This window comes from Lygodium microphyllum, chromosome 19, assembly GCF_053477565.2.
Source record: "Lygodium microphyllum isolate KBCC chromosome 19, Lygodium_microphyllum_v1.1.10, whole genome shotgun sequence".
In the NCBI taxonomy this organism is placed as follows: domain Eukaryota; kingdom Viridiplantae; phylum Streptophyta; class Polypodiopsida; order Schizaeales; family Lygodiaceae; genus Lygodium; species Lygodium microphyllum.
This window is the reverse complement of record NC_141153.1, coordinates 72,974,806-73,002,459: the sequence shown is the minus strand read 5'-3', so window position 1 is coordinate 73,002,459 and position 27,654 is coordinate 72,974,806. Positions and strand designations below refer to the sequence as shown.

Here is a 27,654-nt window from a genome sequence, read left to right as displayed (position 1 = left end):
GTTGTGTGTGTGTGTGTTTTTTTTTGTGGGGGGGAGGGGGTGGGGGGTGTGTTGTAGTAGTCAAAAGCTCAATAAGTGGCGTGGTGGTGGTCTCCTAGTCATCGTTGTCATCGAAAGCTCAATGCACAGTTATTTCTTCTATGTTCTCAATGTTTCAGTTGTGGTGGGTGGTCTCCTAGTCGTCATGGTCATCAAAAGCTCAATGCACAGTTATTTCTTTGTTCTCAATGTTTCAGTTGACTGTTTGCAAATACCAACCAATGGAAAATTGAGTTAGACCAATCATGTATTCATGTACAGTACATATGGACTTTAAAGTCTAAATTGGGCAGCAAACAAAAAACCAGATCTTAGAGCTTGAAATGCACAAGCACCTTGATTTTGAAAGATAAACAAGCTAGTTCTGACTCATTGTACATCACAACTGAAGCCTGGATGTACATGCAAGCAATGCAAGCAATGAAAGATTTTATGTTGAATGATCTAAGGAAATTGTTTGCGAAGGGTAAAATGCATATGCAACTTAAATTGGAGCCCCAGTAGGTGACTCTTTTTGACTCCACATTCCAACTTTAGAAAACCCAGATGTTGACACCTATCACCATCTTTGAAGATCTACTAAGAACTACCATTTCCTTCTCAGCTCCAAAAGGAAATTTTAAAATTGATATCAACACTGTAGATACAACCTTATTGATCTAGTGTTACAATGGTATGTTTGCTCTAACTTCAGAAAGTAGCAGGAGCTGAAAAGGTGCTGCTCTTTTTCGTCAAATGGCATAAATACACCAATTTACAAACCGCTATGACCAAAAAGCTACCCCTGGATTCTTTTGCATGGTCATCAAGCAACTCAAATTCTTGGGAAATGATTGCAGATGATGAGAGAGATTAGGATTCCAGCAAGGTCCACAGAAGAAAAGCCTACATGTATAGCATGTAGTTAGAATCAGCAAACCTAAGTATGTCTTCTCATCAGGGAATGCAAAGGACAATTCAGAACCATGAGCTTATGGCTTCATATTTCTACCTATTGTCAACAAATGAGGTGACCTCCAACAGTAGAAAATTTCAAAATTGCCAGCCTTGGAAAAACTTAGTAATACCCTGCTTCATTTACTCCATGAGAGTCGCATCTGTTTCACAAAGAGGTGCTGCCCACTTCACATGATAACCTGCACTTTTTGCTGTATGCACATTTGACAAATTACTGCTACAGATCAGGTGGAAAATTGTTGATCTGGCCTTGCTCGAGTGCATCCTGTCCATTTGCTTTATATCCAAATCTTAGCCTCATAGCAAGACTTTTCTGCACATTGGATAACAGAATCACCAAAGGTTCTTTTCACATTGATCCACTGAAGCAGACCACTTGAACAAGACACATTTTACCAAGAGATCCTGCCCTATCAAAAATCGTAAGACAGTATTGACTTCAAAAAGTGCACTTTGCCAATCAAAATATTGTAAGTAACTTGACCTGCCCATGCATGTTGTTGTGCACGACCATTGTCTGTGTAATAACACCATCTCCCTTTGGAGGTAGCATATTGCTGCTTGCAGGATCGAGATGTAGTTGCATAAACTGGATATATATGGAAAGTTAACAAATCAGTTGCATAAACTGAAAGTGTACCCTTGAAATTCAGTAAGAAAAAAAAAGCGCACACACACACACACACACAATTCCCAACTTTCAAATTGATGTGATCAATGGAAAGGTAAAATGAGGAGACAATAAAACCTTTTAACTCTGCAAAAGAGCAGAACATCTAAAAATTTAACTCTCGACATAATTTAAAAGTAATGTGTTTACTTACCTTGGGAACAGCTGCTTGAAAAATAAAATCTGAATATGGAGTAGATGACAGATTTGCATAAGTGGCTTTTATCATTGTTGTTTGAGGTTTTCCTGAAGGCTTTGAGAAGCTAAATGTCACTTTCAGCGCTTTACTTTGAAACACATCTACAGAAGGAAACTGTGGCTCCTCTGCAATCGAAGGGATCAATCATATTTAGGCAAGAGTCTTGAGGTGTTATTAAATAACATAGACAGTTCTGTTGAGTAAATCGGCATTTAGAAAGGGGTTTCAGGTGATATAAAACGAACTCAAAGAACTCATAACGATGCAATCAGCACCTTTTTTAGTAGACAGTTCCGTTCCAAAGTCGCTCAATAAATCAGCTGCTGTGGATGCTGGTGTACTAACTGAGGCACCATTCCCGGAAGGAATTAGGTTTGTATCAACTAGTGATGGCCCAGAGAAGGTCGAGACCGACAAGGAGTCTATAAGATTATTCTGCATGGTTCCCACTACTGAAGGAGAACTTTGTGTAGATGAGATGCTGGGCACAGACAAAGGTGTTGCCACAGATGCGGGTGCCGCTGAAATTGGACCACTAAGTGATAGGAGATCCAGCAATGCATCGGCTCCTCCAATTGTAGTCTGTCCTGTATCAGTCATACATACATGTACATACATATGAGAGAGAGAGAGAGAGAGAGTGAAATATAATGCTTCCCTTAAAGAAACACAACACATTAGAAATTTGATATTGAAAGTTATGGCAATTTCAACCCTTCTCAAAGCATCCAAATGGCTTTTCACTAACATAAGCTCGCAAGCAACCTACTTTAGGTGTTAAGGCTATCAACTTGAATCTCCATCATTCTAGAGCTTCTAGCAGTAGGCCCTTTGTTACAGGTTGCTTCATTTACTTCAGGAGTCCAAAAGCAATTTTCATCAATACCTGGTTGTGTGATGTTTGTTGAAGAAGAAGCAGAGCTGACACCAAGAAGATCTTGCAAGAAATCACCAGCAGACTCTGGCCGTGTGGTAGGTGTATCATCCACACTCAAGTCAAGAAGGTCCATAAGAGCATTTGCTGGTGTAATGTTCGTCTTTGTTGACCCATTAGCAACAGGTTTGGTTGTTGATACAGGAGAACTAGGTACTACTTTCCCATCAGCCAGCCCAACACTAGCCTCATCAGCCTTCTTGGCCGCATAACTGGCTTCATCTAGTGCTGGCATTCGTTCAACTAAGGCTGCCCTGCATTGATAAGAATAAAAGCAAGACCATTGGAAACCATTAGTAACAAATCACACATGATGAAATTGATTTACTTGCAGATATACCTATCTCCACTTATCAATTCACAAAATGGTTGACAAACAATTAAGTCATTTATTACTATTAGACAAAAGAATTCTCATATATGACACAATTTGATTTTTTGTGATAGCTAAATAATAAATTGAAAGCTTTAGTGAGAAGAAATTTAAATGCTATTGAGCATTCTGTCTGTTCTGACGAGCAAGATGCTTTGTAGACTATTTTATCCAGCTTAGCTCATGTTGCAATTCTATCACAAAAGTAAAAGGGTGCACTCCGAAACTGCTAATCAAATGAAACTGGAAAGAATGGTTCACTTTTTGACATGACTAGAGTTTATAGTGACATGGAGCAGGTTTTGGGAATGGGGACAGGGACTGGAATTCCATCCCCTGTCATCATCAGAGGGGGCTCTAACATTCAAGGACAGCTGGCTGGATCTGGGACTGGAAGCTAGAAAATGGCCATCCTATGTCCCTATGCTAGAGAACCTCTTGTCACATTGATAAAAAAATGTAAGACAACCCATCAACAATAAACGATTCCAACAAGACCAATCCATGCATAAAAACTTAGATCTCTTTTCCAAACAGGACATCTTACTAGGGGTCATTGCAACTGCTAGAGACAAGAGCTTCACCTTCACAGTTGAGGATTATGGCTGACATCAGAGAGAGGACTTGGATCTGGCAGAGTCTCAAGATGTTCTAGGAAGAGAATCAAAGAATGGGGGATGGTGCATTGACCCGGATCTAGCTACTTGCTTATAGATAGATGGAGACTTTGGGCCTATCAGAGTAGGCCCCTAAAAAGATTACAATGAAACCCAGAAGAGTGGGTCTGGATAGATCCATTCCTGGGAAAACCATGTGATGTGGCTTTCTTCAACTACACTACCAGGTTAGGGAGGAGGATATAGATGAGCAAGGTCAAAGCAGAGTCATCAGCCAGCAGCACTAACTGCTGGTACAGAGGCACAGACAGGGCATCTCAGGGCCCCTCTTGATATATTTTTGGAGGATATTGGACGATAGCTTCAAGACCAAGAAGATGTCACTCTTCCTATGACTTTTAGCTCATAAGACTGTTAGGTTAGGGTTCAGCAGCACATGCACACTCACCTAGAAGGTCACATCCACTATGTGAGAATGAATATGAGTACAATCCCTAAGGTACCAAGTACCACACCCATTGATGGGTGTTCACACAGGGGAAAAACTCTTCTTGAGCTAGAAGGTAAAAAGTGCCCGTGGATAAGGGAGAGTTCACACCAAAACATAAGAGGAACACAATAAGTGTAACGAAACCCCCTTGAGTGAATGATGTGAACGTATACAAGGAATAGGCAGATTAATCCCCAAATGATGTCAAGCCTAGAACCTTGCAAAAGGCTTCAAACTTCTCCGTAGAGAGAGGATTGGTACAAGCTATATCCTTAACTTTCCGCACTATAACCAATAAAAATACATTTGACAGCCTTGTCTTGCAGTTTATGTCTTCATGGTTGTGGAGCCAAAGCATATGCAAAACACTCAAAGACATGAACATGCAACACCGTTGGTTTCCGGCCATTCCAAGCCTCATAAGGTATACATTCAGCCAATGCTTTAGTTGGGCTGTGATTTAGCATATACACTTCCCACATGATAGCATCAAGCTAAAATTTTGGAGGCAACTTATTGTGTGACAATATACAACGTGCCATTTTAATCAAAGTGTGGTTTTTTTCTTTTAGCCACACCGTTTTGTTGAGGTGTGTAAGGTGTAGTATAATGATGGATAATGCTCCTTTCAGCCAAAAAAGAGTTGAAATCCCGTGACATCTACTCTCCTCCTTGATCAGTATGTAGTGTAATTAGCTTGCATCCATTGCCATTTTTAGCCAAGGCCAAGAATGTTTTAAAGCATGCAAACACTTCAAATTTGTGCCTCAAAGCATATGCAAAACAATGAGTCATGTTATCAATGAAGGTAACAAAGTACAAGTATCCTTCAATGGATTTGATACGCATGGGTCCACAAACATCAATATGCACAAGCTGTAATTTCTGATCCGCACACATAGAACCACCCTTGGAAAATGAAGCATGATACATTTTGCCAAGTACACAACTTTCACATACATTGTGAGTAGGTGCTTTCAATAGAGAGCCCTATATTTTTGCTTTTTGGGCAAAGCAAACTACCATAACTAATATGACCAAACTGAGAATGCCATAACTCAATGTCATCCACAATGGTGGCATCAACCTATAATGCATCCTCTGATGCTCTCCTCTTATATAAATCAAGCCGATAGAGTCCATTGTACAAAGTCTTAGTGACAATGAGGGAATCCCCATCACTACAGTTGATATTGCATCGGTCCACGTGGAATTTAAACACAAAACCAACACATGCAATGACTGAAACTAAAAGCAAAATTTTCTTTATGCCTCGCATATATAAGACATTTTTAAGCATGATAGTTTTTCCATACACTGCAATAATGGGAATCTAACCAGTGCCTTCAATTGCATACGAAGCTTTGTTTGCACATACAACGGATCCCCGCTTTGTACATTTGCATATGATACAAATAAGTCACGAAAGGACATTACGTGCTTAGAAGCTCCACTCTCAAAATATCATGCGCTGCAATTTTCAGCAAATAAAAGACCATGCTCATGTGAAGAAGGATCATACAAGCAACACACAACAAAGGTATAAGATTGACCAATGTCCAAGCTTGCCAAATGTGTGGTTGCATCCTTCGCATTTGCTGCATTTTTAGCAACACTCATGCCCGATTGTTTCTTCTTTTCACTTGCCATTCTCTTTTTGCATTCTTCAATAATTTGCCCCTTCTTCCTGCAATAATTGCCCCTCTTTTTCTTTGCACCATCATCCTTGGTGCTTAAGGAGTCCATAGAAAAACTTACTTTGCCTTTACCCTTTGAGTTTGAAGGCTGTCATGACTTCTCTTTGTTTCGATGGACTGGCTGCAAATGCTTGATTGCCCATACTTATATTAGAGCAATTCAGTGTTGATTGCTCTTCTTGTAACAATAGTGATACCAATGAATTAAATGTGTATGCATAAGCATCTCCTTTTGTAAGTAAATGAAGTGTAGTAGCAAAGCTTTGATAAGTATCAAGTAGACTAGCCAAGACTGTAGATACAAGAGAGGCACAAGAATTATTTCATCAATATTAGCAAGTTGCTCTGTAACGTCCTTGAAAAGTGTAATGTATGTATCCATAGATTCACCCTTTGTCATGTGCTCCATCTCAAGTTGCTTATGCAAATAGGCTACACAAGCTTCATGGCCTACCTGATACAATGAAGCAAGCTTATCCCAAGCATCCTTGGCTGTTGTACATGACCGAATATGTAGGACAACTTGTCTCTTGCACGAAAGTGAAATCAAAGTATGAGCCTAGACAACATGCCCATCCCATTTTAATTGATCTGTTGTGGAAGGTGCAAGAGTTGGAGCAGAACATTCACTAGTGATAGTGGATGAGCTAGAAGAACTTGTAGCATTCTATGTAACCGGGTCTACAAGCCTAACTTCTAAACCACATACATAACCCCAAAGTTGCTTGGCAACAAGTACATGCCTCATCATGTATGCCCACATGATATAATTAGTGCCATCCAAATTGTCTGAGTCCCCAAACATGTTGACCAAATCATTTTTCCTTGCCATTGCTTGCTGAAAATTCTGGTTGTTTTTAACCAGCTGCTGTCCAAAGTACAAATGCACTTGCAGCATAAAAATAAAGCAAAGAAAAGACCGCAAACTCACAATTTTTCGAAATATTAATGGCTTGATAAAGAATATGCAGTTAAAAGGGCTTTGATGTGTGCAAATATTGACATACACCGTAAGGTGTAATTGGCCTCAATGCCAATGAATTTGGAAAATTTTAACAAAACACCCATACTTATGAGTGAAATTTGATGAAATTTGAGCTCAAATGTGAAAAGCTAAAAATTTTGACACAAGATCGAGCAACTTTTGAGCATTGAGTGAAAAATCCCCAACAATTTGATGAGCTTTGGGAACTATGACAAAAGCCCTAAACTTCTTGAAGAAATTTGGGAAAATTTAAGGTTTGATGTTAAATTCCCAAAATTTGTGTTTGGCAAGGATATGGCACGCAAACATGAGCAATTTAAAGTAGCTTAATGTTGATTAAGGCTTGGGAGATGAATATTTTAATGTAAAATGATGTTGAATAGTGCCATGGATTAAGAATTAGCATGTGCAAGTTTAATCAAGCATGTGCAAGTTTAATCAATGCTTGGTGGGAGCATCGAGATGAAAAACGTGTGCCATTTGCGTTGAACATAACTACTGTATTAGCATAAAGGTGTCAAGCATAGTCACATGAAACGGGAAATGGAAAGGGCTATGAATTACCATTTCATGTGACTATGAATTACCATTTCATGTGACTATAGTCACATGCAATAGGCTTGAAATGGGAACTAGGAATACGGAATGGGGATAGAAGACCCAAGAATGGCCATTCCATGTGACTATGGTATCAAGCTTGTTGGCAGGGATGTTGGGCCTCCGCAACATGCGAAACAGGTGCAGGCGATGTGGGAATGTGTGTTGTCCTGTTTGTTGCATTAGCTACTATAGGTGCAAGAGATGTGTGAATAGTAGTTGGGCAGTCTTGTCACCTGCTCAACCTGTTGATTTAGCACAAGATTGTCAAGAGCACAAAGCAAACTGGCAAAGGCTGATAGGCACAATCAAGTGCATGTGTGAGTGTTGGAACAGGTTAGAGAACACAACGAGCAGCTAAGCATTGCTGACAAGCAAGGAGAAGAGCAGCCAAGCATAGGTCTCAATGGTGGCTATGGCAGTGTGTAAGCAAAGTGGTAGTAGCAAAAAGATATGGCTTTGATTATTGATACCACTCTTAGGTTAGGGTTCAACAGTATGCACACACTCAGTGAACAAGCAAACAACTAGAGAGAAGAGAGTGCTCGAAGGTCACATTCACTATGTAAGAATGAATATGAAAGTACGATCGCTAAGGTATTCAGTACCACACCCATTGATGGGAGTTCACATGGGCAAAAAAACCCTTCTCCAACTAAAAGGGAAGCAGTACCCATGGATAAGGGAGTGGGAGTGTTCACACTAGAACATAAGAGGAACATAATAAGTGTAGCAAAGACTTACACCACTTGGCACATGGCTTGACTATGGCAAGGCTCCACTAGCATGTGCAAGATGCAGAGAATTAGAGGAGATCGAAAGATAGAGTTTGTAGGATTGCCTCGCCCAATAGGTGTGAAGAAGAGATCTCTAGATGATCTTTCATTGCACAATTGAGACTATGTTTTGTTTTGTAGTTAGGTATACCATATGCATAAGTTATGCAAGCACTATTAGAAGACCAAACCCTTTCACCCTTAGTTTCATCAAATGGGGCTGCTCATTTTCACTTCCTTTAGTTGATAGCTTCGAGAAGACCAATGCTTGATTAGTCGGGATATGCACTAAGCATCTCATATAGGGGCCTAGATAACAGGGGACTTAAGAAAGAATAACCCTAAACTTTAGCCACTAAAGCGCCTTATCCCAACTAGTTTTTGCATGATGAGTGACATGCCCATCTTGGATGTCGGCTCCTAGGAGGTGTCCATCCCCATGGGCTACCACTAGACCCCTAGACTAATGGTAGCTTGTTTTGATGGAGTTAACTGTGTGGTGATATCACAAGAACTAAGCTATTCGGCACATGGATATTATGCCTCTGAGATCATCATCTTCCAAGGGGATTGGAAGTTATGAGCTATTCCCAAAGATATCATACTATAGCTTCATAGAGGAATGCAACGACTAGCCACTACATCCCCAAACGTGCTTTCAAAGCCACCTAGTTGGATAGTCTTTCCTTGTGAGCCATCTCTCCAAGGAGACATATTACAACTCCTTAAATGACTCATGTGGAACATTGGATAAACTCATATTTTCAAAGGCAAATCAAGCTCATAGGACACACTACTTATCTTCTTAGTAATGTAGAAAAGATCACAATACCTCAAAGATAACTTAATGCAGTTGCTGCTAGTTATTGGATTGAAGTTCTTTGGGACTTTAAGGTAAACCCACATGCCCTCCTGGAGCTCTCTAGGAGTACAATATAGGTTAGTATGAAACATAGCACCATCCTTGGCTATTTTAATGTTTTTCCTTGCAATAGTCAAGATCTCCTACATATTGTCTAAAAAATCATCTATGGACTATATTTTCACCCCCTTGAACTTGACAACAATTGGTGGCTTTGGTTCAAAACCATATGTCAACAAAAGTGGACTATATCTACTTAGCACTATTATAAGCAAAATCAATCTTAGGAATGTTAACACTCCCAATCAAATTGTCTACAAGAGACATATGCATGCAACATATTGTCCATAGTTTAATTTGTCCTTTCAATCTATTGGTCGGTCTCAGATGCTCCAAGCACAACATGGATAATTAAGTTTCCATTTTTTGGAAGACCATCTATCAAAATTGCCAATGAACTTGGGATCTCAATCACTCACTATTTCATCAGGCAAACCATAAGGTCTATAAAGGTGCTCAATAAAGAGACTAGTCAATTCATTGCTTTTAACGATCATCTTTGTTAAAATAAATCCAGCAATTCTTATCACTCATTGACCATGATCCAAATTACATCATGATCTCAATTGTACGGGGTAATCCTACTACAAAATCCATAAAAATGCTCCTATGTTTCTTATAGGGAATTTATACATGATATAACGTCTCCTCTTGTTTGTGCCATTCAGCTTTATTAAGTTGGCATTGTGGGTACTCAAGCACGTAAGGCTCTACTGTTGGCAAGTAACAAAGGCCAAAGTCTAATATATACAAGGATATCCCATGCTCAATGTGTCATGACACTTTATTCCACCAGAGGTGGTCTGCTCATGGAAGGCCAAAAATACTCCGCTATCATTGAGTTGATGTAAGGTCTATTACCTGAATTCCACTTGCAACTACAACACTTTGCCCTAGCTTTAAAGCAGTGGACCAGATGGTGGCACCAGCACTGGCAGCAGCAAAAGTAGCTAGGCAGCACATGTGGCAGATGAGTGGCAACCTTGGAGTGATGGCAGCACCACTGGCAGCAAGGGCAGACCCTCAAGATAATGAGGGCAGGAAATCCAACAGGTGATGATGGAGAGCTTTGGCACAATGTGGATGTCAAAAAGAATTAAGAGGGATCAAGATAGATGCCCACAACATGTCCTTATATATAGGGTATTTTTTGGCATTTGACCTACTGCCAAAAAAAAAAAGCATTTTTAATGTATAAATCTTTTTGGGGCTGTTTTTGTGGAGCTAAAGCAGGACTAAATGCACGATAATTTGTATTAATGCAGTCTGATTTTGGTGCTAAATAGTTGCTAGAGCTTTGCAATCTCCTCCCCTTAAAAACGGCCCATCAAGTATTGATTCAGGCTCTCGGACTTCAGTGATCACCCTCCTGGTACTCTACCAAGCAGTCTCTCTTCTCTCTCTCATAACCTGGATGTCTAGTTGTGGAATTCAGCAGCTGATGAAGCTCTAGCAGCCCTCTCACTTTCCAAGAGATCCTCTCTCATGCTCCTGGCCTCCTCTCTCAAGAAAGAGTTGATCTAAAGTGACCTAGAATTCTAACATTGGTAGTCAGTCCCATGACTCCCTCCACAAGAACCAATTACACCAGTCCGCAATTGCATAAAGTGGCTCCATGAACAATGCCAACTACATAGGCTCAATCATCTACATAAAATTTGTCTATCTACGAGAGTATCATGAACCCTTCTACCCTCTCTCTCCTCAAGGACTGAAGAGAGCCTGCAAATCTACCAAACTCTGCATGAACCAAGGGTGGTCATGCCCCTAATCCAGAAGATAAAATCTTCAAAAGCTGCCTGCTCTTTTCATAGTCATCGTTTCAGATAAAAATGGGTGGCATCAGGTACATCACAATGTGTCATATTCCATCACAGAAACATGGGATATTTCCTAGTGATGGCCACATAAACATACATAGTCTGCAAACTTCCTAACATTTATAGGCTTGCAATTGGGAATTAGTATGTTGAGCAGACCTTGCAAAAGAGAAACATATATTCAAACAAGTATTGCACGTGTCCTACAATGCATAGCCAAACTGGAAAATGAAGATTTGTCACTACACAAAGGATTTTACCGATTCATGGCCTGGTCAAATCTCTACTTGTTTGAAGCCTTTTTGATGAGGAAATCCAGATTGGAACCTTCTGTAACATAACCACCTTAGAAGGTGGACAGATGGCTACTATAATCACAAAAGTATCAATAACCTTCAGGTTCTACTGATGTCCAAGCTCAGTACTTGATAGACAAGAGACTGCTATGTATCAACTGTTTTACATTGCATGCATAACACATGCATAGCAATAACTTAGTACAGTATTTTTTAACAATTATTCTGCCTGTAGTGTACTCATCCAACAAACAAGGCTTGTAACTATATAAAAGTGAAGATCAAAATACACAGCAACTATATGAACAACACTAAACAAGCAAGAAGGAAGCATGAACCAAGACAATACATCTCAAAGAGTGAATGTTCTTTCTACAAGTAAATCAGTAAAACACTGAGAAAACTATACAAGCCCGGTCTGTATATGAAGAACAGAGTAGTTCATTACACCATCTTTGCTATAACAAGAGAATACCACACATCAGGAATTTGCAGGGATGTTGTAGACTGACTTGATGTTTTGATGTTTGGAAAGAATAGAGCCGAACTCAATTGCTCTTTGTTGCAGCTCCAAGACAAAACTGCTTTTGTTTTGTGATATTAACTCTTTGATATGTCTGTTTACAAAAGGGAAGAGGGGAGTATATAACAAGGAAAGTGTTAACCATTGTTTAGAACCAGAGTGCTCTATGAAGCAAAGAAAGAAGCTGCATATTATCCATTCTTATGCCAAGAGAAACACATTAATATCCATGAAAAGCCAAACTGATCTGTGAGACCAAAAGATGAACACAACCCATCCATGGAATATTACCTGTCAATAAATGTAAGAAATAAACAAGAAAATAACTAGCAAACCATTTCTCTCAATGTATACAAGCAGTGTGAGTTTTTCTTGCTTATGCTAAAAGATCCAACATAGGATTATGATGGGAAGATCTCCCCCAATACAAGACTATAGGGGAACCCCCTATGGTGATGGAAACTATGGCCTAGATCCTCATATAATCACATGGATGCAACCTTGTACCAAGGAATCTCCCTTTTCCCCCAAAAAAGGGGGAGGAGAGGACAGCAGAAAACCCGCTCAGTGAGCCTCCACCCCTCCACCTATCATCCCTGCATCCCTTTCTCAGAAACTTTCAGCCCACCCCCCAGTCAAACACAATAAGGAGAGTTTCCTGCCTATGTGCAATGGCCTGCAGTTTACAGCATGCCCTGCCATTCCTCTGCAGGGTTCTTCATGGCAAGTGTAAGGATAAGTGCTTAGCACTTATCCACTTTGTTCATTGGGTGGATTTTTGGGATGCTTGGACAACAAAGAATGAGTTCATTGTTATTCTCCTTTTTGCATCCACATACATGTTTTGTTATTCACCTTTGGACTCACAAATTTTCTCCTTTGGGCATCCACATCCACACGCATAGATATGTGGCTGGGATCTCTAGCAGTGCCGATACAAGCTTCTTATGATGTCTTTGTAGCTCTGTGAGGAAAACACAGTACCATCTGTAATCATGGTATAGAACTCAGCTAAGCTGGAACATCCATGTCATGTCTTCCCTAGGCATGTGTGCTGCGTCCTGCCCTACACCTAAATCTCAAGAGTGTGGGATGATCATTTGGACTCTCCTAGCATAGAACACACGTGGATCCATGTAAATAGGACATTAGGTAATCCTCTCATTCTTGAATTAAAGAAAATGATCTGCAGAGTGCTAGAACTTGGTAGTAGAGAACAGAACAGACCAAGTCTCTGGACTGTACAACCATATCAAATCCTATCTCAAAATTGCATTCCTTGCCTTTAAAGGGAGTCTTTAGTATGGGGAGTCATCATCATACTGGAGGGTGATAATCAATTAATGTCCAGCCCATGCTCTACCAACGAATGCAATGTGCCAGCATAGTATGATGCATTACAGCCATGTGTCGAAATATCTAGCAATGACTAAAAGGCTCACCATGATAGTCTATCTGGGTCCATGGCCCTAATGGTCTTAAGAAGGCTGCTGGTTTGAAAGTCTTTACTAGCTCTTCTTTACTGTGGATTTGGTATCCATTATCTTGAATATAATAAGGATCAACAGACTCTCCATCCATTGTCGCCAACCAGGCAAGAAGAGGCTCATGAAGGTGACGGATTATAGCAAGGGATGACTGATGTATCAAAAGTCATACTTTCTATGCCTAGTAACATTATCACTCCAACTTGTGCAAGTGCAAAATACCCTCATATGAGCCTACCTTGTGATGCTTGTCAGATGTAGAAACAGCCTCCTATGTTAAACACCATGCCCACATATGCATATGGTCTATCACCTCCACCTTCTTACCTCCTTTTGGCCATGATCTTGATATGGTTCACTACAACTCTAGAGCCCACTCCAAGCAAAATCTTCTAATGCATCCATGTGGCACTATAATCCCACATGTGAGTCGAATGCCAGGATCATGTCATTAGCATAGAGCAGTAAAGTAACCAAACAGTAAAGAATTACCAATATCACATCCTCTGTATATAAACTTAGTGAGGCATTGTCTAGGCCAAAAAGTGTCATGAAGTGTGGGCAGCATTGCTTTACCTCCAAATTTTTTTCATATATCCTCTTAAACAATCTATGAGTAGGAAACAAACAACTATTTGATACTCTTCTTTCTTTCCATATAGAGAAGTTCATTCAGAGTAGATACTAATGAGTAATCACCTGAGAGCTGATTATTAATGAGTGATCACATGCAATTGCGGACCCACACAATGGATTAGAATAAAAATCATGATTCTAAAGATAATACACACTTCCACCTTTATGGAGGGTGGTCATAGGTTGTAGTGGACCCATGTAGTCAGTTTGAAGTCCACACTTCCACCTATATGATCTGATTCAGTGCATGTAACCAGAACTCAAGCAAATAAGGGCCTTGCTTGCACGAATGAATGATTAATTACTTGGAGTTTGGGCTAGATCCATCAAATTACACGTACAATCAAGAAGTCACCATGATCATGAAAGTTGTTCAATGTGCATATTTAGGCTGAGAGGTTCAAATGCATATATCTATATAAAGCCTCAAATTGATAAGTAAGTTGAAATATTTCAGATGCATATCTAGGCTGAAGCTCAAATTCAGGTGGTTGTTGTCGGTACCCTGTAAATTGCTAAATAACGACAAATCACTTTTGCCAAACAACTGGGAAAATCCATATATCAAAAGAAAGAGAAAAGGAAAACAAACAGAATAAGTACAGAAGCTTCTCTTGAATATTTACAGGTACAATACACAGATGTGGAAAATCTTACCCAGAGCATAAGGGAAAGCGAGAAGAGAGCTTCAACAGTGCTGTAAGGGCAATTGCACGTGTTTCAGGTTTCACTCCAGGGTCCTTGATAACTTTCTCTACAAGGTCTACAGCATCTGATTCAGTGACCTGTTCCAGAAACAGAGGAGAGTACATGGCAAATATTACAGACTACAAAGATGACAATCTCCACAACATCTTTGCTTTAAAACAGAATTTAAAAAACAAACAGAACAAAGCGACTAATGACTCTCCTAACTATGCAAGATAAAACTAGGCCCCACCTACAACAATAAAAGCAGTCGAGAGTATGTAAATGTTTGACCCATGGCCCATACCAAGTTATACAAAGTAAAACAAGTAACCCTTAATGCTCTGTAGTCACCCAAAAACTGCAAAGAATACTAACCGTTATTGGTTCCTCTGCTTCTAGTTCACCGGCATGATTTACAAGCATCTCACCAAACTCTCCAATGCACCAAACTGTCACTTGTGCAAAGCTTTCCTATGTATGTTGATCCAGTATCAGTAACACTGCTTACAAAAATATGTACCACAATCATCAGAGACTTGATTCACCTGTCCATTCCAATCTTGAAAAGCACGATAAAGAGATCGCACGGTGTATCCTTGTAATTCTAAAGCATTACTTATAACTACCACTAACGCATTAGTGACTTCATCTGTCACGTCATTCCCAGCCTGGAAAACAAAGTGGTAACCTTTAGATCATAGAACTAAAGAAAGAGTATGTTGAATGACATTAGAAATGCGGATTAAACATTTTCACGTGACAATGTGAGAATACATATGTAGAGACAGTTCCACATATCTCAATATGCTAGCATGTTCAAGTGTTATAAAAAAAGGTTCATAAGGATGCTTATCTGCAAAGGGTGTATGCAAAAGCTATGTCATGTATTAAGCCAAACCATATGACATTTAAACCTGAGAAAGGGAAAGCCATTTACTGTGCAACACTGCACATAAAGATATGTCAAGGTACTCCTTTGCTTTGTTTCAGAGAAAGGAAAATTCAGTTAATAAAGCCCCTCGGGACCAAGTATTCAAAGGCGAGTACAAAAAACTACCCTGCAAGGGATTTTCCCATTAAAACACACACACACACACACACACACACAGAGTGAAAGTCTACTGCAAGGCCTGAGTAAATAGCAATATAGTGCCAAACCATGTGTGGGCGAGTACAAAAAACTACCCTGCAAGGGACTTTCCCATTAAAACACACACACACACACACAGTGAAAGTCTACTGCAAGGCCTGAGTAAATAGCAATATAGTGCCAAACCATGTGTGGCTGATAGTGAAAGGAAGTGCAAGAATCCCAAGTCATGAGAAAAGCTCTCCTCCTCGTAGTCTCCGAATCACCTTGTATCCTCTTCCATCTCCCTTGAAGAGTATGGAAAATCGCTCTACGGCATGACTACATGTGGCAGTCCAAATATATCAAGCAAACATGCTAGCTATGAGCTCCCATCTATGGAAATGCCCTTGAGTCCACACTAAAGCTAAAAAACCAAGTGTGGCAATCCTGCTCAAGAGGCATTACTCCTCTATGTATCCTCACGTCCATAGCCTTGTACTCTATCCATGAACCATGCAAATGCCTCCCATGTCACAATCACTCGTAGACTCTGCTGAGCCATGAAACACCATCCTGAGGACTCTCCTCCACACCTCCTAGGTCCGAGGGGAAACTCTGTATGCAGTGTCTTTGTGTCTCCTCCGGGTCCCCACATGTTAAATGGGCAAATGGATCTTTGCCATAACCAATCCACCTGCCAACTGCCAAACTCATATGCGCTATTAACCACAAAAAGAGTGAGATCTTTTTAGGACTAAAGCTATCCTTCAATCTCCTCTAGAGGTTAGCAAGGAAATGTTCTTGGAAAATTGGAATGCAACAAAATGGGATCAAGCAACACATCACAAAAAGAACATTCTTAGAAGGTTATGTTCTTATTGAAAATGAAACTTATTTGGCCTATAGATATGTTAAATTGGACAGGTGGGTGAATTAAACAGCCATGTAAGACTAGACAAAAGCAATTGGGCCATTAAAATGCTACATTGTATCATTAAAATGGCCCAAAAAAACTAAACGTGAATGCTAAAATGTCTACTAAAACATGAAAATCAAAATGCTATTAACTAAAATGTTGAACTGAAAATCATTTAACGATAAACTACCAAAAAAACTGAAACAGAAAGATTCAAACATTTAAACTGAAGCTTAAAAACACAAAAACCTTTCAATTAAAACATATTCAACCAAGATATTTAATTTAAAACATATTAAGAAAGACAATAGAACATCCTTTTTTACGCAATCATATTTTCCCAAGACTCAACCATGCTGAAAAGAAGAGCACTGCCAAATTCCCCATCATCTCCACATTCTACCAGATGCTTTGTCTCTGTTTGTATTTTATGACACCCCAGCATATTTAAGCACTGCTCTCTTTCTAATCAACATCTATTTCTGTTCCTTGATTGTTGCTCTGAGACTACTGTCATAACTTTTTAGATGCTCTCTTGGTGGAAAAATATAAAATATGTTTGGTTTAAATCTGACTTATGTTGAATGCATGATTTGAGCACTAACAGTTAAAAACTTCCTGGAAGATAAACATCATTTGATTTGTTAGTGTGGCTGCGAAGCCAAGAGAAGTTGCCGCATAGCTGTCACCGCTACACTTTGGTGGAGCTTGGTTTTGATTGCGTCAGACCCCTATTGGCTGGTGAAGCAGTTTGGCGCCCAGCAGCAGAGTTGCCAACTGGATTTTGCAGTTTGGAAGCCTGGCAGAGCAAAGCTGCATGTTAGCAGAGCTGCCTGCTGGCTAAATAGGAGCTGCAACCTGCATTTTTCAGTTTCCTGATGGAAAAAGCTGTTCTACATCTTCAGTTAGTGCCTTGCCTGACTGCTCACAACAGTTCACAACTGTTTGGAATACGTTTTTGCTATCAACAACAAGGAACAGCTGCATTATGCTTTTGTTCAAGGCTGGACAAGTTTTCATTGAAAACAAGCAGCTTAAAAGGTTAAAGCTGCTAATTTTGAAGCTGGATTTATGTGTTCGGGAGCTGTTCCACTAGCCTGGCAAGCTATCTCAAGGAAAGTTGTTATTTGTTTTGTTTTTCTTAACTGTGGCAATCTGATTCTCACCTTGCTTTGCAGTGAAAAAGGCTGTACGCTGTTAGGTGGTAAAGAGAAGACATTTAGCGATGGTGCATTTTGGCTCATAGCAGGCCAAATTACAAATATTTTGGGATCCATCAACCTTGCCTGGGCTGTGTAGGCTGCTCAAATAATCAATCATGTGGATCTTATCACAAGGGCTTCAGTTTTTCGCATAGGAGCCACTGTGTGCAACTTTCTCCTTAAATTAAAAGGTTGGCATGAAGATCCCAGGGTTCTTATCCATATTGTTAAGGGGGTTTTGGCCCGTCTCATAAACCGGAAAAATTCTATATAACAGATGGATGATGTCAGCAGGTAAGATTCACATTTCCCTTTAAACAATGATACTATCTTCCCATGTTTGACCATATGTCCAGACATATAAACAGACCCCCCTCTCTTCATTGTCTGATTCATCTGCTGGAATTGGGCTATTCAGCTACTTATCAATTTTACTTGTTCAATATCTATATCATTCAATGCAACTCTCTACATAGCATAATTCCACACTAAGCCAAGAATCACAATCAGGATTACTAGAGAAAATCCTACATCATGACGAGGAGAAAACTTGTAAGACCAGGAAATAAGTCATACCTCTGCCATCACTTTGATCATCTGGTCTATGTACCAGATTTTGTCAGGGGCAAACCTACAACCAGAAAACTGCATCAAGAACACCAAAAACAACAAAACTGGGCAGGAAAAGAACACATGCATAAAACTTGGCAGTCCAATATCTACAATGTGATCCTATGACTACAATTTGATCCTATGAAAGTGTGCATGCCCACAGAATCCAGATGTTCATACGTGCATGCATGTAAAACACAGAAAAAAGGTATAGTTTCTGTCTATGCAGTGTGGGGCAATTTCCCCATGATAAAGCATTGAACTTACTTTTCCACAATAGAGCAGATTTTGCCTGTCAAGATCCCCTTAAAATCAGAGTCACTCGTCTTCAAAAAATCCAGTAACTCTTTAGTTAAGGCCTTCACATTGCTTTTGTTCACCAGTGCATAGACCAATTCCAAGGCTCTTTTACGGATGGAAATATCTGTGTCCTGCACCAGAAAAAGATGATAATATAAATTATGTGCAACCATCTAAAAGAGAGCTTCAGGTTCAGTGGACAACAAACATCTCACACCATGAGTTGAGAATATCACAAAATACACAAAAATGGAATGCTGGCAGGCATCAGCATTAGAAGCATGCAAGTGCATGTGCATGCACACACACAATAAGATATGCATGAGTGTGGCCTCCACATGTTCATTTTCAAATAGTTCAGTACTTACGTTCAGTTTTTCTTGCAACTTATAGTCAGGAAAAAGTGGATATTAATGCATTATGTCCATGGCAATTGAGGTCTTCTCTGAAAAGTAAACCATGCAAGAAAGGTATCAAAGTCCTGCCTGCTGGTAAAGTATGCTCTCTAAACAAGCAAGGGGGTTAATATTTTGGATATGCATTATCAAAAATTGGCCAGGAAGCCAACTTTTGTCTCAAATGTTAGCTGCAACATGTACTAATATGTCCAGGTAGATCCTAACTGAAATGCCAGATGAAAAGGAAGAATGACACATTTAGGATGCACATATTCGGCAGTTTTTAATATAATTGGTTCATTTCCCCCTTGGAGTGAAAGGGGGGGATGAAACGTTCACTAATGAAAGGGCCATAGAGAGGTTATCTCATTGTTAAAAAGGGAATGACCTATATACTGGATGTGAGGATGGATATGTGATTTCGTTCATTGTTGTGTCTAGCTTGCTCATAAACTATAGGCCAATTTGGAGGAAAATTCAAGAATTTATAAGATCTTTTCAGCATAATCCCACTTTAGGCTCGACTTATTGGAGTTGGTCACAAATTACCAGTCAACAGGCATGCCCTTGCAAATGTTGTTGTGTCTGGCCTGGGCATTTAGGCTAGTCCAGGGAAAATTCGAGAGCTTTTAAGACCTTTTGCGCATGTAACTCCACTCAATCAAACTTTTATGTCACAACACAACAAAAAAGGAATTTGTATCCTTTCTAATTAATTTGCAGAATCAATTGACATTGGCACTTTCATGACATTTTGAATGCTTCAGCTCTCTTTTTGGAAACTTTTAGGGTTACAGGCATATAATATTTTTCATGCTTTGTTGATTGGCAGTCAAATTTGTATCTGTACTTCTTTAGAGCGAGTTATCTGGGAAGCAGTCCCCCTGTTTGAAGCAGCCCCCTGCTTCCAGCAGGCCCCCTGCCTGACAAGTCAATGCATGACCAGCTGTGTCTGACAAGATGTATGATAAACATCTGACCTGCTGAACAACTGGCTTCATCTGACCCAACAGTCCTGATAGCACTGGCCCTGACCTGTGTAGCACCAATCACTGACCTGCCTGCCGCTAGACCTGCACAGCCACCACAGACCATGACAACCCACCTGAAAACAGAGACCTGCCTCCCACCACAGAACTGCCTGCCACCAACTCTCCTGCCTGTCCACTATTCTCCTGCCACCTGCCTACCTGCCACCACAGCCCTGCTTGTTGCCATCATCCTGGTCAGTGAATCACCACCCCACCCATCTGTCAACCAGCATCTGCCCTACCCACCACCATCTTGATCCTGTCCGTCATCTTCCTGCCTTCTTGGCAGGCTGATTTGCTTCACCCCCATCCAGCCACAGTCCCCCCTCCTCCTACCTCAGCAAATAGGCGCTCCCTTCCATCCACAACACATCCACATCACAAACATGGATGCATCTTCAGCTGCTTCATCCAAACTCACTGCTTTTGTCCGGTTCCTCGCTCAAGTTGCATCCATCTCCCCTACTTTGACACATCCTCCGTCAAGCACCAGAATCACCAGAGCAAAGCTTGGCACCAATTGTCCTAACAAAGCCAGCACCACAGTCACATAGACCTAGCCCATCATGAGAGATTGCAGCTGGTCCCCCACCACCACCAAGCGGCTCTAGTGCAGCCCCCCACACATATTCAGCCAATGCCTTCCTGTTAATTCGCTTCACTCCAAACACAAACTTGGCACTCGAGGATAGAGTGACAATCCTTCATGCATCTTAAGGACTCCATCCAGTCGGAGACAGCCCACCCATTCACATTCCCAAGGAGTCAATCTAGTCGACCCTTACCAGCACCCCATCCAGGGCCAAATGAGTGGTACCCTTGGGAGAGGGGTGCTTTTAGTTCCAGTTCAGCTCACCCAAGCAGATGGAAAGTAGTGCTTTCAGCTCTAACTCATCTCAGTCAAGGAGATGGAGGTAGCGCTTGCCACCAACTGGCTCAGTGTCAAATCTTTAGTAGCATACTTCGACAAATGGATTGAGGGTGGGTTGAGACTACTCATCACTCAGAGATGGCACTACCATCACCATCTCTTTTCTTGGTCTTGATGAGTACTTTGCACCATAACTTTTCAAGATTGGTAGCACCTTCAACCACGAGAAGAGGGAGATTTCATTGCCCTTTTCAAGAAGGATTTGGGCCTCTCCACAAGGTGGAGTGCAAGGACAAGAGATGGCAACGACTCTTCTAATTGGAGCTCTGAGCATAAAAAGATAAGCTTCTGAGGTAAGATAAGATTTTGAGGAGCAAGATAAAAATAGAGGTAGAGTTGGTGAGACAACAGGTTCTTACAAAGGTTTTTCAGTACTAGCTCCGGAGCTAGCTTACTACATGCTACTATTATAGATGCTACCATTACCGCAATGCCACCACACCATCCACGAGTCAAAGGGGACAAAATAGACCATGCAGCCACACTTTGTAGAGTACAACGCCCACCACCTTGTCGCCGTGCTCGACATCTTTACCTCTGATAGATTTGATCCATCATCACTTGCTATCAAAGTCAAGTACCTCCCCTTAGTGGACTCAATGTCTTGGACCACCCCATGACAGATATTCTTGCCTCCAGGAGGATACATTTTTTCTAGAGAGTCATATTGATCAAGGTGGGATCCTACACGTTAGTTGAAGGATCACAAAGTGATCATTTTGTACATGACGGTAGCCTATACTGGTAGTAGCCATAGTTAGTCGTTTTCATTTTCATTGTTGCTCTCTAGTCAAGAACACATGGTCAGATGTACTCATTTCTTGGTCTCATGGGCCATTTTGGCTCTATGTGTGTATGTGCGCGCGTGTGTTCCCTGCCCCGATCCCACCTAGTACTTATCAATTTTAGAGTTTGCATACAATAGTGTCGAGCATAACCATTAGATATAGTCCATCTATGTTGATATAAGGGTTTCATCCTAGAGCTCCTTATTCAATAGGACTACAAAAGGAAAAGGTCTCAGTAGCTAAGAATGCCTTGGAATATATTCAACAAAATACTAAGGCTAGCAAATGCAATATTAGAAAGGCACAAGATAGAGCCAATGAATTAAAATTTCCAAAGTGTCACAAGGCCTATCGGGCAAACAAGATTTACAATTTGTTTTTCCGGGTTGTTGGATTTGTGTGTGCATGTGCACAGCAGAGGGGGTTTGGGCCCTTGGGGCGGGGGGGGGGGGGGGGGGGGGGGGGGGGGGCGTGTTTTGCAGAAATGAAATGAATGAACTAATTTATTTACGTACGAAAGTCCAAAGTGACTTCTGAGATCAAGAGTTACAATCATCTAGTGTGTGTAATGAAATGAATGAACTAATTTATTTACGTACGAAAGTCCAAAGTGACTTCTGAGATCAAGAGTTACAATCATCTAGTGTGTATGCGTGTGTGTGAAAGAGAGAGAAATGATGAGAAATGGTATATATTAACGTCTACAAAAGGCCAAAATGACCTATGAGACCATGAGTTACAATCATGGGTATGATGGTACAATCTGTCTGGGAAAAATATGTAGCACAAAGCAAAATAAGAACGGAAACTAACTATGGCTATGTGTAAAACATAGAGCTCTATCTAGTAATAATGAAATGGTACAATCTCATGTGGGTATGGAGGGCCTAGCTCTAGACAAAGCAATAATCCCCTATATCCGCCTCTGAAGGTATTGTCGGTGTCTGTGTCGAGGCCTAGGACATCTGGATCGGCTAAGCTGAATGGCTCGATCAATCAGTATTCCTTGTCTATGTGTGGACTGTGGCGGTGAGAGAGGCTCTTGTGTGGACTGTGGCCGTAACTGTATCGAAGTCTTTGGAGTCTCCTTTGCAAAGAAGTCTGTGAGCTACCTCTGTGAAGGGCCTCGGTGTTCTGGAGCAGCTGTTCTCCTAAGGTGCATGTCACGAAGCCATCATATCTCTAGAAGAAAGAGGCCAAGGTATCGCTGATCGGTAAAATTCATGACTTTGGATAGTAGTCCAAATCCATCTCTAAAGAGACAGTGGAAACGACCACCGACCTCATAATACATTGGGCAGCGGCAAATATAATGCTCCTCTGTCTCTGGCTCTAATTGGCATATCTAGCATATGCGCTTCTCTGGTGGGGTGGATCTATATCTGCCAGTCTCAATCTCTAGCTGATGTGAGGAGGTGAGCGACTGGCCAATAGTTCATCTGATCCCATGGGAAAGGTGGGTATCCATGTATCTCAGGCGAACAATAAATTCATCATCTGTAGTATGAAGGAAATGCTCACAGTAGAAATCCATCTTTGTCCCTAGCTCCTGCCTTGGTGTAAACGCCCCGAACAACGTAGTATGCTTAACAATTATGATATTTGCTTGTTTTCGAGATTTAATATAAAAGAGAATGAACACTTAAAGCTGAAAATGAAAATTACTCACAAAATTGCAGCCATGAAAATGTAAAAGTAATGGAGACAAGATTGAGGGTTGAAGATGGGCAAAACCGCCCCCCCCCTCTCCGAAGGAATGTATTTCTGCTCAACCCAAGTCCCTTAGGGAAGAGCTCAGTTACAATCAACCTGAGAGTGAGAAGAAGTAATTCTCACTCTCCTAAGATCATGCAAAGATGTACAAACACACATGCATTATCTATTATGCAATGATAAGAATTGATTTCTTTACAGTATGAGAGAAGAAAGAGGGGAAATCAGCCTTTCTCCATCGTTGAACAGTAGTACATGGATAGAGCTTGCTTCTTGTTGCTAAAATGGAAGAAAGAGCTTGAGAAGAAGGTGTTGTAATGAATTTACAGCCTTGCTGTCCTGTAAACCAGCAGTGGTAGAAGAGGGAATATGGAGGAATTTGATAATGCAGAAGTGGGGGATGATGACGGGGATGAATGGGGCCAGTTTCTGGCTATCTATGGGTGCTGTACATGAGTTTACAGCAAAGAAAAATGATACTGAATGAAGAAAAACGAGCTCTTATTTATAGGAGAGGGAAGAGCTAGTACAAAAGGAGAAAGTGGAGTAGCACAAGACAAGTGTCCAGCCACATGTCATGAGATGTTACAAGTGGTGGGACACTTGGAAACTTGTGTGACAAGTGTCTTGACACTTGTCTCTTCTCTATTGCCTTCCTTTTTGGGCTGAATACTGTCAAGAATAGAAACAACCAAATTTAGTAAGCACAGTCAGAGTACAGAACTTACTATTTTTAGAATGACATCCCTATTTTTTTGGACTAGCATTTTTAGGCTAATTCGAGGCTCCTAAAATTTAGGAACCTCCTAAAATTTAGGGACCCCCCCAATATGGGTGTCATATGAAAGCTTTTTCCGTGTACATCGCAAAAACGGTATTAGAATCTTCATGTGACTTTCCTATGCAAAGAAATGTGCATTTCAAGCTTTCAGCCCACACATGCACATTATACAAGCATTTCATGATCATGCCATCTTGTTGATTGTAACTGTTTGTTCTGGTGGATCTAGCCCACACTTCAAGGCATCAATCTTTACTGTGTGCGAGTCTAACCCTGATATGCGTGAGTTCTGGTCACAGGTGCCCAATCGGGCCATATAGGTGGAAGTGTGAACTATCTTTTCTCTAACCCACCACGTGGGTCCACCATAACCTGAACACTCATCAGTGGCCAGCTCCAATGCACTTTTCTTTATATCTAATTAGTGCAAAGGAAATAAATTTAATAAATCATTATATAGACAAATTAATGAAAAAGGATACAAATTCTGTTTCTATAGAGTTATGACACTTGGCATCAACCATGTCCACCTGATATCCAACTGGGTAAGATCCATCCTGATGATCTTGTGAATCTCTAACCTACTTAGATCAAGAGATGGTGCATCAAGGGAGTACTGGAAGGGGGTTAACTTGTCCATGCTAAAGCCATGCAGCTCAAACCAGGCCGACATCTGTGCATACCAACATGAAGTATCACCCTCTCTAGCAAGCTACCTGGAGGACTCAAGGGCCAACCGTACATATCTGTGTCTGGGTAAGTCCCATAGGCTATGTATGTATGCGACCGATCAAGTGAGGGCCTCTACCACAATTGGTGTAGCTACTAGCTCGGCTTTGATGATCTCATGCAGCACTAAGGCCTTACATTTGATCATCCTAGATATCATGGACACTAGGGGTTTCTCCATCGATCTCCATCCATCATAAGTGCGCCCTGATCTACTACGGTGGTCAAGACTGGGCCCCCATATCTGTACTCCATAAAGTAGTGTAGATGTGACCAATGTATCTAAGAGCCATAGCTTGGTGCAGGGTTCTTGGAATTGCACCTGTGAGCACATCCTCTCCAAACCACCTAGTGCTGTGTATCCACGAGTCACTCTAGTATTTGCTGCCTCTCACATAGAAAAGGTGGGCCCTGTGAATAAGACTCTCAAGTATGTATAAGAATCCACATACTCCAGCTCCTCAGATCCATATGTGAATTTAGATGCTGATCTCCTGACCCACTGTGGTGTAGTATTAAATACCATCACCTTGGTTTTACCAAGGTTCACTGAAAGCCCACTGTCCAAAGTATAGAAGCGTAATGCATCCAAGTGTCTCTGTAGACCCTCTAGAGAGTCAGCTATCAATGCAATGTCATCTGCATACAATAGGGGAGATATCCAAGTGCCAGCTAGGAGCTCCTCTATCTCCTTCCTGTGAAATATAATCAGCGATCCCATCAATGTACATGCCAAATAATGTCGGAGAGAGGGGGCATTCCTACTTCACCCCAATGGTGGAGTAAATAGGTGCCGAAAGGCCCTCAGGTGTCCAAATTCTGCCCACAACTCTCTCATGCAATGCCAAAATACCCCAACTGAGCTCTTTCGGTACTCCCATGGCATGCAATCTATGTATTAGCCTGTCTCTCAGTACTGTGTCAAAGGCTTTGCGTAAGTCCACAAAGCAGCAGTAGGTCCGTTGGCCATGGGCCCTTCCCTCCTCAATGATCGCTCTGAGTGTGAGGATGTGATCCAATGTGGAGAAGCCTCTCCTAAAGCCAGTATGTCCCTGTGCTCTAAGACCCCACCTCTCTGCCCACCTGCTTAACTCATGCTCAAGGATGGAAGCATATAACTTAGCCAATGTATGCCCAACCATGATAGTCTGATAGTTACTAGGTAGAGTAGGGTTCCCTGACCTGAGGATAGGCACAATAGTGTTCGTGCTCCAACTTTTTGGTAGGCCTTCACATATGGCTCTGTTAAACATGTAAGCTAGGAATCCTGCCACCAAGTGCTTGGCTACTAATCCATCATGATCTTGTGCCTTTCCTCTACTAAGTCTGTCAATGGCCTCTCGGACCCTACTTTCTATAAAGAAAGTGGTGGTTTTTGGACAAGGCTCAAGTGGGTCATGAAGAGGTGACTGACTCTCCACAGTATAAAGACTAGCTGCATACTCCTCCCATACAGCGGTGGACGTAATAGGTGTGGTCGGGCAATGCTCTCTGAAAAGCCTCCAAACCTCTCTAGAGTCCTGGCTCAAGAATAACTAATATAGGTCTCGCTCCATCTGGGCCAAGAATGTCCTCTTCTTCCACCGTGTGAGGCGTCTAAAGAGTATCTGTGCCTGTCTGTGGGTAGTGGACCCCAATGCTATCTCTCTCTGTAGCCGTGCTCTGGTCTCACGGCACTCATCATCGTACCAATTGTTCCGAGCTGTCACGCCGGTGGAGGCTCTCTGTGTGGGTCGTGAGTGTGGGAAGGCTACACCTGCAACGATGTGCAGGGCCTCACTGAACTGCTAAGTCAGCTCCTGTAATGGAATGTCAGGGTCTGCATCATGTAACAATCTAAGGATCTCCGCCTCATAGATATCCTCTCTCTCTTTGGAAAAGAGGTATCTCAGGTGTCGAGGAGCTACATGATGGGTCTGTGTGTCAGTGAATTGGAGTTCGATGGTGAATGACAGGAAGGCATGATCCACTACAACTCCGAGAAGGCGTGGGGATACTCAGAGGTCCTGGATGTGAGATATCAGCATCGATGGGGCAAGAACATAGTCTACTATGCTGGCACTGTGTTGATGAGCATAATATATTAAGGCACCGGATAGGGGGTATCTAGCTAGGCCATTGAGAATGGCCAACTTGTGTGTTGTGCCCATCTCCGCAAGGTATCTCCCTTATTCGGTGACTTCCCCCATATCCTGAGATGTCCTCTCCAACTGTAGCTCTAACACACCTTGCTCTTGTAGCATCTCCTCAAATGCATCAAAGAAAGACACCTGATGGGAGGTTGTCCTTGCATTAAAGTCTCCTAGTAGGATAATCTCTCCCTCCTTCGAGAACTCCCAAATATCCTCATCCAAAGCCACATATGGTAATTGCCTCATGGATGGGGCGTATCGAGACGTCATACGGGGGAAATAGCATATGACAACATACAAAGTGTGTTCCTCACCACGCACTCTCACCCACATGTATCTGG

At 41.4% G+C, this 27,654-nt stretch overlaps 1 protein-coding gene across 2 annotated transcripts in view; it reads right to left on the bottom strand.

Moving 5' to 3' along the window:
* Nucleotides 1-644: 644 nt before the first annotated feature.
* Nucleotides 645-27,654, bottom strand: part of LOC148020028 (AP-1 complex subunit gamma-2-like) — a 95,679-nt gene continuing 68,669 nt past the window's right edge. Inside the window, exons 8-19 of one of the 2 annotated variants that reach the window (XR_015694919.1) lie at nt 18,778-18,941; nt 18,475-18,529; nt 15,254-15,376; nt 15,084-15,179; nt 14,676-14,803; nt 11,885-11,989; nt 2,752-3,053; nt 2,141-2,452; nt 1,821-1,990; nt 1,481-1,585; nt 1,031-1,309; nt 645-924 (exon numbers count right to left, since the gene is read on the bottom strand). Coding sequence is in view for 1 of the 2 variants with exons in the window: in XM_087700298.1 (XP_087556424.1) it covers nt 1,214-1,309; nt 1,481-1,585; nt 1,821-1,990; nt 2,141-2,452; nt 2,752-3,053; nt 11,885-11,989; nt 14,676-14,803; nt 15,084-15,179; nt 15,254-15,376; nt 18,475-18,529; nt 18,778-18,941 (1,656 nt within the window). In the remaining variant the exon portion in view is untranslated. Of the gene's footprint in view, nt 1,310-1,480; nt 1,586-1,820; nt 1,991-2,140; nt 2,453-2,751; nt 3,054-11,884; nt 11,990-14,675; nt 14,804-15,083; nt 15,180-15,253; nt 15,377-18,474; nt 18,530-18,777; nt 18,942-27,654 lie in introns of both variants that reach the window. The other variant, XM_087700298.1, reaches the window with a different exon arrangement.